The sequence below is a fragment of the Netta rufina genome (genome assembly GCF_964035555.1).
Source record: "Netta rufina genome assembly, chromosome: 6".
In the NCBI taxonomy this organism is placed as follows: Eukaryota; Metazoa; Chordata; class Aves; order Anseriformes; family Anatidae; genus Netta; species Netta rufina.
Window position 1 is genome coordinate 12,616,179 of NC_140129.1, and position 15,438 is coordinate 12,631,616.

The following is a 15,438-nucleotide window of genomic DNA, read 5'->3' on the forward strand; positions in this document are numbered from 1 at the left end:
TTAGAAACAGTACATAGTAGTACAATCATTTCTATCAGGAGTTCAGATCAGTTCTTTACTTGCTTTAGATACTTAAAAACAAGAAATTGGCACTAACATTTCTTCATTTTTCTCAACACAGAAATACCCCATTAGAAACAATGGTATGGAAATGCACAGAAACATTTCAATTAAGGCTCCTACAGTGCATGTTCTGTAATTAAACACATATTCTGTAAACTTTAAAATGTTCTAAAATTTTCCAAGTAACTACAACAAAGAAACACTGTTAAACTCAAACTACAATGTGAGGCTTATTGGAATGAAAAGTACCTTGAAAAATAGGTGATTAACCACCAAATTATTTACTTAAGTGTAATTTTAGATGGCAAACCTCAAACCTCATTCATTCATGTACGTTTATACTCGGGTCTTCCAAAAAATATAAACTGGAAAGGCAAGCCTGGTTTGAAATATTGATCTCATTAAGTTAAATAATTTAATCCCTGCTCAACCATCTAAACAAACTATTATATTTCACAATGAGAACAAATCTGGCTCCTAGCTAACATTGCTTTGTTCAAGGGATACTTAGGAGGCCAATTCCTAATAACAATTTCAGAAATTAAATCAGTGATTTCTTTCCTACACTGATTTGATCCCTTAACACTGTTGTGTCTAATCTACACACTTTATGGGAAATATACACTTTTTATCATGCCAAGATGACAAACATCAATCAGCACAGACATTAATAATAAAGCCATTATTAATCTCATCTTCAGGAGCTCAGTAATTCTGTAAACACCACATTTGAAGAAATTGTGATGCTCATTTCCCACCGTGTTGGAAACCTACATGGGATCACTAAGTAGTGCCTCATCCCCTATCTCCTACAGCCAAATCACAAGAACTTCCAGTATTACAGTGGCAGGGAGCAGTACCCATCTCTCCATTTTAATGTACAATGCAGTGCCAGCTATAATTTAGCTCTACAGTTTTGTGAAAATACTTAAGAACCGTAACAACTGACAAAAAAAAATTAATGTCTCCTTCCCACAACAAAGTGAATGCCCTAGAATACAGCCAACAGGTATAAAAAAATTTTAGACACACGCATTAAATAAAATAATGCAAAACTCAACACATATTAAATAAAATATACAACTAGTTTTGTGTGACATTTTCTTGGAAAATAGATTTCAAACTAGTTCTTGCCTATGTCTAAGGAGACTATTTCATCCTATAGCATATCCGTATTTATTCACATCTTCAATGCTTTCATTTTGCCACTTTAATACTGAAGAAAAAGAACAACGGCTGTCATCATCAAAAACCACCAACTGCCACTATTACCCCTACATCGCTATGCAGAACACTGGTTGCTGGAGGGTTCTTGCTTTGCTTTAATAACATCACCTAGTAATTTTAGTTTAGGAGAAGTTTCCAATTTCATTCCAACACAAAACAACAAAAATTCTTTGGGGAGAAATCATTTTCTAGCAAAACAGGTAGAAGTAGTAATATTTTTAACATCTGTGAAATTCAAGTTTCTTTAGAATGACCTCTGAACAACACTATTGCTCGTACCATACAAGATAAGGATAAATCAGTTTTGTAATTATTGTGCATCCTGACTATCAAGACATTACAGGACACACATCTTGTTGGCAAACCAAAAACACCCTACTGTATCTACGTATTCATTAGCTGACTGAAATGCTGTGAAATTAAAAACTTTTGTTTCCTTTACCTACATCAACTTGAAAGAACTGGTTTTATCAGGATCTCTGTCAAGAGAACTAAATGAAGAAGATGAATAAATTGTTCTCTTTTAACGAAATAGCAAACAAAACCCCTGACAATCCAACCTCCTAGGTCTAGAAAATACTTTTTATGACAATTAAAACCAAGTATTATTTTACTATGGTTGTTAACTCTTAGCTTTCTTTAACCCAAACTGCTATCAGCATGAGTAACAAAACACAGGTTGTTGAAGGTATCAGTCAAAAAAGCACTAAATAGTGGATCTTCTGTTTCCATCTATTTCCTTTGGCTGTCTAGGTAGCAACATTTACTAAAGCATGTTGACTTTATGTACTAATCTACTTTATAAAACAAAAAACAGAAGTATAAAAGTTTTCAGTCACATTTGGATATTTAAAAAGTAGCATACATAAAAGATCCATCAATTATATACAATACAAAAATACATTTTTTGCTTTATGAAAGTTATAATAAATGGTTACAACACAGCATGTGTTGAGCCATCAGTTAGTTACAACTGCAAGGTGCATGTTCCACACTATGGCTGGACTCTGGGTATGATATCTCCCTGGGGAAATTCCTCGATTTCAGCATGAAACATCAGTTCTAAAAGAGAGAGAGAAGAATTTGTTTTTCTTGAAGAAGTTTTACCTGGATATAATTTCATTGTTCCAGAGAATTTCTCTGGAATTTCCTGAAGCCTCATGGTTTTCTTCCCAGTCATAATATCAGCAACTCAGTAATGGGAAGAGCTACCACTGTCTTTAGAAAACTTGTTGCTCCCCCTAATTAACAGAATTAGTGATGACATTAGCAGCTGATAATAGGAAATATCATCCTGCATCCAGCCTGGACACTTAAATAGGTATCTGAAAGTAGACTGAGGGATTGTTGAAGTTCATAGTGTCAGAACTAGGAAGGAAGATCTCTGTTTAGAGCCCATTCATTTATGGATGTAAACGCCCTATGGATCCCAGCATAAGTTAGCAACACTACAACCCATGACAGAAAGTATGATTTATGATATTGCTCACAGCTAGTTGTCACCAAGGTAGTTCAGGCACAGGAAACTGCTTAAGGTCAGCAGTGAGGAACTGTGGAGAAATTCAGCTAGGCATGCTAAGCAGCTGATGGGGTAGTCCTTACGGAGTTTTATGCTGCTGAGGGCAGTTTTCTCTTCTCTGGGTTCCTTTACATGTGTACTGTGCCCTCAGCATGGGTGTACTTTCTTACTTGCTAACAGCACATTCAGCATATAGACCAGGTTATGTTTGCCAACAAGCTGTCAACAAGGTAAGATCACACAAAAATCTGCACGTGCAACAGTGCAGTTTCATCTACTCAAGTGTGAGATTCACACACTTATTTTTACTATGCCATCCTTAGTAGATTAACATTTTTCTACTATTTCTGATAGGAAAAAATCCTAACAGAATTTTTCTCTTGAAATTTTTGAAGCAGATTTTCTAATCTTTGTTGGCACCTGTAAATACCTGAAATCTCATTAAAAAATTGACTAAATCCTGCCACTGCCATCTTTGAGTAAGCCTATATTATTTTTAAATGGCTTAAAATACAATTTAGACATCTATTAACAATTTTATGTTCAATTATTGTAAAGGCTGCCAACCAGGGTTGTTTAAAAAAAAGTGTCATTGAGTTATTAGAAATAAGCGGAGTAACTGAGGCCAACTGAAATAAAGAATTGGTAAATTAGAATTCTAAAGTAATCTGAAGAAACGCGTTTAATCTTCTTTGGCCTCCCAAACACAAATCTGTGCTTCAACTCATGATGCTCTTTAGTATGAGTTGACTTACAGCTAATACTTAAGATTTGTGTGTACAACACAAATTGAAGTCACAGGCTACATGCATTTGATAGGAAAGCTTAGTAATGATACACCTTTTGGATCCAAGCTCCAACAACAAAAGGAAGAAGGCTCAGCATGTAGCAAAGTTGCTTCTAAGAAAGGGGATGACCTGCTTGCCCCCTCTTCCAACTATGACCACAAGTACTCCTCATTTGATGCCCTGTTCTGCAAGGTCAAATTTTACTTTTCAAAGCTTGGGAGTTCCCAAAACTACTGCATTGTTCTGTTGAAAATAATACACAGGTGAACTCAAAATGCACTCAGCATTTGCAAAAGGAGCATTAGTAACATTGGAGAATTTTCTAAAACAGAAGCAGAATGAATACATTTTAAACATTCATTTTTTTAGTTGTTAAAGTTAAAATTAATTTTCTTTCTAAGAAGAAAAGACAAATATTTTCAAGTTTCAAAAATCAGCCAGGAGAAACAAGGCTTTTCTTTCCTTTTTAATAACTGCTTCTTCTTTAGAAGATCACACACAGCCATCAGCATCCTAAGAAGCACTTGCTTTTAAAAGTTGCTAGTCCTGAACACCCAATACAGAGCAGAGCCGACAAAAGCCCTAACAAACAACATTTAGCCTATTAGTATTTCCTACCTTCACTATGGTCTAGCTCTGGTCGGTAAGACAAGAAGATCCAACTTGCCCCAACTAGAATAGACACTACCAGATTCACCACAATCCATGGCTGAAGAATTTCTTCCTCTGTACCTGCTATCCTGAGAAAAGTACATCAACCAATTAGTCAGGTTACACACTGGTACATAGGTGTTACAATAATTTCAGCAGAGTCAACTTGCTAAGCTAGGTGTAAAAACAAAGCTACTACTACCATCCTGATGGTCTTTCATTACAAAGGCCTGTTAAGGAAAGTGGATTCCAAAGACAGCAACTCAGCTAAAAAACCCCATTAGCTCACAGAAGTAATTTACTAGGTTTCTTACCAGATGCTGCCATTTTCTGAAGGCGGTGTGTAGAGGTTAATTCTGTCACATGTCATCTGCTGACTTAAGGATAAGATAAGAGCAGTGAAGTACACTGGAAGAAATGGAATTAGTAATGTTAGGTATAAAGCAAAACAAAACAAAAAAATGCTGTCATGACATGATAATTATCACTACATTTTCTTTCCTTTCACTTCACTGCTTCCAATGGTACTGCCTCCTTTAGCTCATTCTCTCTTTTTCAGCATTCTCCCCAAATCTGGGAATTTCGACCCATCAAAGTCTGGTTTTTGCACTTTTGCAATCTATCGGCTACATCAAAGATGTCATCTTGTGATTTGTTTTTTGCTACTTTTGTGTTCTGTATTCAGAAGTGGGAAAAGAACCATCTCAGTAATAGTCCCACTAATGCCATTGCAAATGCTTTAAAAATATGCAGTGTTCACAATCCTTGAATGCTATTTTCAACTACTTAGCAAGTCACTTACTCTAAAGCAGAAAATAACCATGGAGGAAAAATTTAATGAAAATAGAATGTAGGATTTATCCAGTTACTTTCTCGTCTGAGCAACTTCCTATCCCCTTCAGGATACTTACAGAATGAAGCTATTGCTGCTGGGTCTAGGGTAAGAAAACCCCTCAGCGCAACCGATGCTTTTGCCAAATCAATCCTGATTACAAAAAAAAAAAAAAAAAAAAAAAAAGATTCATTAACACAGCCCAATAGGATAATAATATTGTTCCTCTAACAGTATTCTATTTTCTTTTAACTTTTTTTTGAGATACCTTTTTCTGTCTCTTTTACAGTGTCTTAATACACAACTATATCACACACACATGCAATGATCCTTACTATGCCAAACCGAAGAAAGTTTGAAACTAAGGAGGATCTTCCATGAGTTTTGTAACTTTCTCACTGCAGTCATTTCTGGAACAGGGAGAATCTGGAGAGATCTGTGCTCTCTCTAATCCTTGCATTCATTTCAGTGTCCCCAAAACAAACTCAGTTATGCTAATGTAACTGCTTGCAAAGCTTACGCTGGTACAGGAGCAATAAGGAATAAATCAGGCCTCCTCCCTGCCACAATTCATTGAAAAAAGGACACAGTTTCTTCCATAAAACAGACTCCTCCCCTGGCTTACCATGCTGCTGTGGAAACAACCTGTCATTAGAAACACCTATGAAACTACTCTGCTTACGGTCTCTTTGTTCATCTTTCTGTTCATTCCCACTCTTGAGCAATAAGGCTCAAGAAACCCCAGCTGATCTGGGAAAACTGTTTATAAAGCCATGTGGCAAACCTAGCTGGGGAATAGATTCACATGAAAAGTAACTTGACAGAAAGAGTAGTTGTTCCGCACCCCTCTGCCCCATAAAACCATAAGCTCTCCTATTTGATTCACCTCCTGATTACACAGACAGCACAAGTACATTGATACAAGTCAACAGGTAATGGACCGAAATCAGTAACATAAGACTGAATGCAGAAGTACACCTTTTAACTATACAGCCATCCATGTGTAAAATCATTCTCCAAGTGTATCGCATTAAATTATCAACAGCAGATCAAAATAAGCCAGACAAAGAAGGAAAGAACATATTGCATACAAGTTACATATGCCTCCCAAATACAAACAGATTTTACCTATCAAAGGCTGAGACTGTGCTGATGGACAGCAACAAGTAGAACAAACTTTGAGCTGGGTATGCTAGAGCCTTATATTGCTGGAGCAGGTTAGAAACTGTGGAAAGTTGATTTCCTGCCAAAATGTAGATGACAATGATATTCCATACAGCATACCCAGCAAGAAAGCCGTGGGTAAAGAGTCCGATCACCCTGAATGGACAAAAGAACATTAGAAAAGTTTAATGCCTTCAATTAAAGAGCTACAGACAGAAAAGGCCTATGAATCCACCCTTTCAACCCTGCTGCCATGACAGGTTGCTTCTGAGTGTTTTTTTCTGATCCAGTTTTTAAAACCCCATGTGATGGGACTTATGCTTCTTCCCCTGACAGACTGCACTGGCACCTGAGCTGTCAACCAAGAAAAAAGTTTTCACTGATTCTATTGCTAGTTCCCATTTTTACTGCTCCAGGAGTCAAATACTTTCACTCCACACACTCTTCCATTTTACCTGTACCTACTCAAGACCACTGCCCCTTTCACCTATACAAGACTTCATAATCAGTCCTTGAGAGAGAGTCAGCCTTTTCAGAATTTCCTCAAGCTGTCATTACCCTCCTTACCCTCCTAACAAAAAGGTGAAAAGCAAGCACAGGTTTCCAAGTAGAAGACACCAGAGATATGAAAATGGATGTCATCTTCCCATTCTGTATCACAACACAACCACTTGTATAAAAATTAATTTTTTGCTACTGTGTGCAAACTTATGCCCAGTCCAGTTTCACTCCTCCCTCTTTTTTACCAATCAAGATTTTTCGTTGGGAACCATCTCAATGCAGCTATTTTCATTCTGGTCATACTGTAGCTGATGGGTGAATCTCATTTCACAACACTTTTTTTAGTAGGTCCCCAGTGTTTCTGTTATCATTATTAGTCTTTTTCAATTCAGATTTTCTCTGAATCTTTGCAATACAGCTTTCTTAGTTGGCTCCAGCTTGTTATTCTTTTTACATGTTGCATTTCACATATGGCATCTTGACTAGAAACAGCTATTATTGTCAGGAAAAACAGCTAAAGGACTGAAAAGCCTTACACCAGCTGCATCCCCAACCACCACCTATCAGAAATATTCAAAAGAAATAAAGATATATCACAATGATAGAAAAAAGGAGCTAACTTCTCAAGAAGAAAAAAAAAATACTGCTTATTTGCATCAAAATGTTAATCTATCACCTGAAACTTCGGTGCACTGAGAGGGCGACATCTCTAGTGGTCCATGAAGCCTTCACATCCATAAGTACATTGATATTTTCAGTGGTTTTAATCAATTCTGCACGGTCAGCTGCTTGAAAACGCCCTAGATGGATGAGGAAATTAATTTTAGAGAATACTGTTACCTTCATCCATTATTTCTATACTAATGCTTGAACTTCCTCCTGTGAAAAAGTATCAAAATTTCCATCAGATTTCTTCCCACTTCTTAGCCTCTGTCAGCTTACATTCATATCAGGATGCCTTTGTCAGTGTGATATACCCTGATAGATCAGGCTATGGATTTACAAATGTGCAGCACACTTTGTGTAATTACTTAGTGTTCCCTGATACAAAACAAACAAACAAAAACTTCTAGTTGAAAGATTTTTTGAAATACAGTAAATACTTTCTTCTCAATATACTGAGACAGTATTAAGTTAAATAAGCTCAGTTCTGTACTATCAAACAGCCTTTTTCTTCCACAGAATTCAAAAATTTAACTATACATGCCAGCAGAACAACACTAACATTCACTGTTGAATAATTATAACGTGTATTTACTTGGAAAGATATTTTTTTCCTGGAAAACTTGCTCTTTAAATTCCTCCCACTGGTACAATACTTGCATTTTCAATACAATTATGCATTTTTTAATTGCAAGAATTTCCTTAAATTACTTAAATCACATGATACACTTACGGTTTTTTTCAACAAACACCTTGCTAACAGGCTGGCTAACTCCAGTGGGAGCAGCAAACACAGGCTGCTGATCTGGGCTCTTTCTGTGCTCATCTTCAATGATGTCTTCCTCCTCCACCTCCAGCTCATTGGAACAGTGCATTTCTGCTGGCCGAGGTTTCCTATTATCACAGGACATACAAAGGAGCAGAAAAAGAACAAGAAGTAAAATTTTAATGCTGAAGACTGCTATGAACTTTTAACATGTCTAACTTGACTGACAAGAACCGATTAAAAGGACTAAAATTATCATGGAGTTAGCTAACTAAAACTATAAAGCTAATCCTTAATTTTTGGGGTTTTCTTTCAATTTAGATACCTTCTTGTGTCAAAACACCAAGGTGGGAAGAAATACCTACCAAGAGATTAACAATTAAAAAAAAAATACATACAAACTAAATACAAACCGTAATGCACCCAGGCACGCATAAATCAAAAAAGTGGAGGAAGTTAGATCCTAGCCCTGGAAGGGACTGCATGAATAAAGTTTATTTTACAAGCTGAATGGTATCATAGACATCTTTGTAATGTGACAGAGTAAAATGTTAATCAGCCATTTTCACTACTGCAGGTATTTCAAATCATAAGCTATACAAGTTTCATCTCACTTTGTTCTTTTTCTCTGTTTGCGGATCACTGTTTCTTCAACTTCAGGAATATCCATGCCTTTTCCATTCTGAAATAAGGATGCAACATTCTTCTGGGTAAAAGAGGTCTCAGAATCTGAAAATTTAAAATAAGATACATGAAAATTGTATAGCTTTCATAGAACTGGAAATACATTCACTTAAATGCATAAATAGTTATTACATATAACACCAAACCTAAAATCAGAAACTGAAACTCTAAGCTACCATTCACTCAGAGTACCTCCAGCTTTTACAAGAGTATCTGATTTGAAATGTTTTAAACCAAAATGCAAATTGGCCAGTCATATTTCTGTCATTGATTTTTTTTCAGTCTACAGTTGTTTCACATACCAGGAGGCACTTTCTTCTTTTTGCGTTTCCTCTGAGGAGGGACATCATGAGGTTCAGGAGTTAGGGGCTCACTGCTTTCAGACTGCCGACGAACAGTTGCTTGGACAATACCATCTGAAAAGTGTAAGAAAAATTCCAGCAACCTCAATTTAGAGACACTGAGAACACATAATAAAAGTTGCTATTTGCTATATTGTGCAGAATATCTATGCTTGCTCAGCTTACAGCTGATGAAAATGTATTGGCCAGTAAATATAAGAGTTGGGAAGCAAATATGGTAATAAGATTATACAAGGGGAAAACACACAGCACACTTCACCCTGACAATTTCATGCCAGGAGGAAATGTAAGTATCCAAGAAGTAGCATGATTGAAATTTGGGTATATAACTGAGGACTGACTGAATGGAATCTAACACAGGAAAGAGCAATTCCTCTATAATTTTCCTTTCTATATGCAAAGATAATACTGAAAAGGACAGAAAAATTAACGGTTTGAAAAAATTAACAAGATGATTCACTCAGACAGATAAACATTAAGGCAAATTAGTGTAAAAAGGGAAAATCAAATTAATTGCTAAACAAACAGCCCTAGGATACAGGAGGAGCAGGGAAAAAAAGCAATGCTGAAGAATGTTAACTCCAGTCTGAGAGAAGAATTACTCCGCTTTGGAGAAACTAAATTTCCTTGAGAGGTTAACACGAATTTTCATCAAATATTCTAGCAGCAGTAGCATCAATTTGCATTATCTGATGTAGAAAGACAAGCCTTTTTACAGTACTTTCAAGTACTGCAGTTTTTATCAATACCAAATGAATCTACCTTTGTTTTCACTTCAAGTAACAGGTTTCCCCACCTTTTATAGAGTTTTACTGTGCTAAAATGCAAAATTAACCAGCAAAGTAATGGCCAAAGTCAATTGGCCATAACTCAGCTTACTAAAAAAAAATCACAAAACTTCATCCTTGGGAAGCCCTGCTAGCAACAGCTCTACTTATTGCATTCAACAGCCTTACAATGAGTCTGCCATTACATACCCTTCTAATCAAATAAAGGTTTACTTATCAAACCGTCACATGGTCCCAAGTCAACTGATTTAAAGAAATCTAGTAAATCTTATGAAAACATTTTGCATTATCATAACAGATCAGGCTTGTAATTTTGTTTAAAAGGATATCTTTATTCAGCAGATCCACTTGTTGTAAAAATACAAAGCTCTCGTGTTAGTCGTATTTCAGACTTTTAACACTCAGAAGATAATAGAACAGTCAACTTGTAACTTTATTTGGCCTAGGACTTCTTGAGACAATTTGTTAAATGAGTTTCATTTAAATTCATTCAATAAAATCAAGCACTTAACACACTCAACATTGAAAGCAACTTATAGATGGAAGTGACTATTTAGTGAAGTATCATAAATTTTTGGAAAGGAAAAAAAAAGATGAATAAATATCAAAACTTTTTTTTTTTCAGTTCAGTATCAAAATTTGCTCTATTAGCAGTACTGAGAATGGACCTAGGGAAAAGGAGGATTGAAGTTACTTCTGCTAGCATTACAGACTTGTTCTAAAAAGACAGACAGCACTGTAGGCAAAAAAAGAATGCGGACGTACAACATAAAATCAATTATTATAAATTAGCTGAGAAGAACATTATTCAAAATCAGCACAAGACTGAAAAACGTGCATCTGTCAAGAGCTTTGCTACAGTGTAGATCTCACCCAGGATTATAAATCCAGTTTTCAGTCTTGGCAGGACCTTACCTAATGGAGTCTTTCCTTTGGGTTTTCTTCTTTTGGGACGACCGAGTGGAATTTCATCTGTAGAACATAAAACATAAGTCTAGCTACACAACACGGAGAAACCTCCATTTCCCTTTTTTTTTTTAACAGTCATACTATTTCAAGTTCAGAAAGTTAGTCCTTTTTACAAGTGAAGGCATCCTTTACCTTTTACAGATGAGATGACAATTCACCAATTTACACAAGCAGTTACGGTACAGAAGATAGTAGGAAAACAAGATACAAAATCTTCTTAAGTGCGACAGAGGTTAAATATGCATACGCACATGTTAAATGAAAAACTGAAATATTCTGAATAATGCTCTGAAGAATAAAAATCCTGTTTAGAGCACATTGACAACATTCCAGTTACCTTGATTCCATATGGAAATAGAAATCAGTAACGAGAACAAAGAAAAATACTAGATAATTATCACTGTGGTAGTCCAGGTATCCATGCAATTTACATGATTGTCAGCCTGAATTTAGGAAAAGCATAAGGACCCATCTTTAAAGAGAGGATTAAGTGACACCAAAAGGAACTATTGATGTTTACGATTCTCTTTTTTGCCAGAATAACTCACCCTGGTTTCCACTTCACATTTAAGAAGAAAGGTGTTGAAGAGCAGTGTAAAAGGAACAAAGGTAGAGAAGAAAGTTAGTTTTGAATCAATTGCAATTCACGAGATTGACATTCTCACTACTTTTTATTATTATTAATTTCCTTATCCTCACCCCAATTTCTTTTTATGAGCAATTGTGTACAACAGGATTAAGTGCACAAAGCAATCATCAAGACTCAACGCTTTGTGACTGTGCACAGTTTCTCAGTTGGCTAGCTGTAGATCAGATTAGAAACTGTAATCACCTGGATAATTAAAACTCGTCTTACTTCTTGGTATGTAACAAACCAACAAAAGAAGTTACGAAACATTTGAACACACACAGTACTAAAAACGCACTGCCTTTATACATTGTCAAAATATCACATTTGCCTTACAGTACTTTGAAGGAATCTCATTCACCACACCATAAAAAACTATTTAATTGCCCTTCTTTACCCATTGCCCATTAGGATGCTGGAAAAAAATCCCAAATTTCTTCCTATACACTATGTAAAAGTGATAGACGCCTATAACCCCATTTGATAATATCTAGTCTAAATTCAAAAATTCCTATTATGAAGGATTTGTAATTTAAATAAACTACAGAACATGAAACAAAGCAAAGATCGAGTTAAGGAAGAAGAAATTGAAAGGAAGGACATCAATAACACTGAAGTAGATGTTGATAAAACTGAATCTGCTATTTGTCAAAATCTCTTTACAGAGTTTACCTCTCTGAATATTAAAAATGAGATAATAAATTTTCTCAGCCTCAGTGAAACTTTAAAATGCTTTGTATTCCTTGTAAGGGATTCTAGAACAACAAAGTATCAAGAAAAGCAAGTGTTTTTAAAGCCATTATGGCTACACAGATACTTGTTAAAACTAATTTTTCTTCATTTCATTACCTTTAAAAACATAGCAGTACAGAACCATGATCAACTCCACAGAATGACCTGATCTTACCTTGGCACTGGAGGGAGGGCACGCGGGGGACACTGAAAGACAAAAGAGACAAAAGTCAGCTTCTGTCGGTGTGAAACCACCTCTTTTCTGAGCGCCTGTTAAACTACTCCACAGAAAACAGCTCCTTACAGACACGGTCTCAACATACCAAATGTGTTTTGCTACCTATGCTTCTGAAACCAGATTCTAAGCACCTCATACATAATCAGGTATACACATGCATGAACAGTGAGAAACTCCTGGTGGACATGTTTCACAGACGTCATACAGCATGTTCCAGCAGTTCTGATGGGCACTGAACAGGGGACATTTGCCTAATAGCTATGTGTGAGGTGCAGCTTGCATTTTAACCTCACTTCAGTAATTTTCATAGTGCATAGAAGGTACAGCATTCACTGGTACAGCTTGCCAGTCATTCTACTTAAATAACAAAATATTGCAGTAACTTACATAACTGATACACTTGCACAGTGTATATCATGAGCAGCATATTTTCTATTAATGAAGTTGTAAATTTAGAACAGAGCAATACTGAATTATATGAAAAAAAATATAAAATAAACTTATTTATAGAAAAGACTTATGAACTTTTGCAAATATTTACCAAGAGGTTAAATGTAACTAAAAACAAGTATATCCTGTTAACAATCCAGAACTCTTATGCTGGATGATTTCTTCACCTAGGAAAAAGAAGGTAATTTCAGATTTTGTATTATATAATTGTATTTAACAGGTACACAGGAAGAACTATTTCCTATGTTCCAAAAATTCAGTTGATACCAGAAATAAAAAAGACTGTACAACTGGCAAGACTCAAGGATCCAAAAACTTACCACTTGTTTTTTTCCCATATCATCTGAAACTCTTCCCTGCAAGAGGCACCGTGAACAGTTCTCTACTCCTGACGCTGCTCACGCTGAACCTCTGCTAATTCTGAACTAAAAATAAGCTTCTAGCATCCAGGATTAGCTGGATGTGAACCTTCTTGCCCCCGGGCTAGGGTCCAGTACTACTCCTGTTTGAAATGACTGCAGTTTGCTCTGTGAGTTTTCCATTTTATCAAGAGGATGTCCTAAAATGTCCTAAATGCTGCCTGTACTGAATGGCAGGATTCCATATGCTGGTGAAGGTTCAAGTGAGCAAGCGCTCCTAGGTTTGCTTACCTTACGCAAGTGAAACGCCTTGTGTAAGGAAGCACTTGCGGGATTAAGTCTCCAGTCTCTAACCTGGATTTTGGCCATGCTGAAGACTGACAGCAAGTGCTACTCACACAGGTAGGGAGCAGCACACCCTGACCAGCATCCAGCAGTGGCCAGCACTGCTCTCACTATACAGGCACACAATAAGGGAGAAAAAATATTGACAAAATTTGAGCTCAGAGCTCATTGCTTTTATTGATTCCTACATTTTTTGTGGTAGTGATTATGAATTCCCTAGAATATTTGATATTTTCAAAAAGTAAAGTGTGAGAGCTTTTATGTAGCATTCATTGCCTGTGCAGTAGTGTGCCTCTACTCAGTTACCTTCTGCAAAACAAGTGAAAAGAAAATGAATTTCTGTATCATTTATTTTTGACAACAAAGGAAATCACATGCAAGCAGCTACTGGCTAATACTCGTCTGTTCTACCTGTATGAAAGTCCCCAACTCTGCCACACACATAAGAGCTTTATTTCCTTGAAGTTTCCAGTTTCTCAGAATTTGAAGGAACTCACTGCAAACTCCACAGAAAAGGTGAGTTTGGGTGCAGGTTTCCAGGGATGTTTTGTTACTGACAGGAGCTGCTGACCAGCCTGCCACAAAGCGCGCGCTCATTGCCTCACTAGGTAGCTGGAGCCACAGGCAGTTGGCAACAAGCCTGGGAACTCTCACTCAGGAAAAAAAAAATCCACGCAGCTCCCCGGGTGGTCTGTTCAGAAATGCAGGGCAAAAAACACCTTTACTTTCAAGCTCAGCTCACATAAAACGGCACCAAGCAGCTGCATTTACTCTGTGAGGGCGGCGCCGGGAGCTGCTCTCCTCAGGGCTGCCAAGGGGGCAATCATTCGAACTCGCAGGTTTAAGATCCCTTAACCGCTCTTTACGGGTTTCAAGCTTTTCGCGCACCTTTCTTTGCCAACGTACACGAAGGAGAACACGAAAACAACCAGGAAGCCTTTGCCCACGCCCTCAGCCGAGGCGGGCAGCAGCGGGGGGACAGCAGCAGAGCGGGGACGCGGCGCCGCACCTCCCGCCTCAGCGCTCCGGCGGGCACCGGGCCGGCCCCTCCCCAGCACACCGCGGCCCCAGGCGGAGGAGGAGGGCGAGGCCCCGGCCCCCGGCCGCCCTCCCGGGTTGGCACAGCCGCCCCACGCCCGCCCCGGCCCCACGGCGCCCTCACCCGGTGGGGGTCCTTCCCCGTCCCCGCCTTCGCCATGGCCGCGCCCGCCGCCGCCGCCGGTCTCCCGGGAGCCGCGGGGAGGAGCCGGGGCTCGCTTCCGCCACGCCTCGGCCCGGCCCTGCCGCCACCGGGCGGGGAAAGCGAAATGAAGGGGAAAAAAAAACAGCCACAGAGGCACCGTTAGGGGCGGCTGCCTCTCCGTTTCTGAGCGGCACAGCCGGCAGCGGGCCTTCCCTCTCTGCCTGTACTCACCCCACAGCCCGGGGACGGGGGGCTCTGCTCTGCTCTTTCCACGTTTGCTTCTAAACAAGGACTGCTAGGTCTGACTGTACAACATGCAGACATGCCGCTAGCTGCAAGAGGTGGTTTGGAGCAGGCTTGCTATATGAATACTGTCTCTAGCCTGTGAAACTTGCTCTTGTAGATTTTCTCCAACCTGAGCTGGGCCCCTTCAGAGGGCAATATACCTGTAATGCGAGATGAAGAGAGTAAGAAACGTGTTTGTCATAAGCACTGCACCATTTGGTGAAGAGATGGTGCTGCTTTA

The 15,438-nt window shown here is 38.2% G+C and overlaps 1 protein-coding gene across 1 annotated transcript; it reads right to left on the minus strand.

The window, feature by feature from the left end:
* Window positions 1-2,272: 2,272 nt before the first annotated feature.
* Window positions 2,273-14,927, minus strand: TMEM237 (transmembrane protein 237; the record flags this gene model as incomplete). Its single annotated transcript, XM_084289416.1, has 12 exons — window positions 2,273-2,352; window positions 4,216-4,337; window positions 4,563-4,656; window positions 5,160-5,233; window positions 6,209-6,400; window positions 7,422-7,545; window positions 8,142-8,302; window positions 8,789-8,903; window positions 9,161-9,274; window positions 10,924-10,980; window positions 12,455-12,544; window positions 14,618-14,927. 12 exons carry the CDS (start codon window positions 14,925-14,927, stop codon window positions 2,285-2,287), a joined length of 1,521 nt encoding a protein of 506 aa, XP_084145542.1. The 3' UTR covers window positions 2,273-2,284.
* Between the last annotated feature and the right edge of the window lie 511 nt (window positions 14,928-15,438).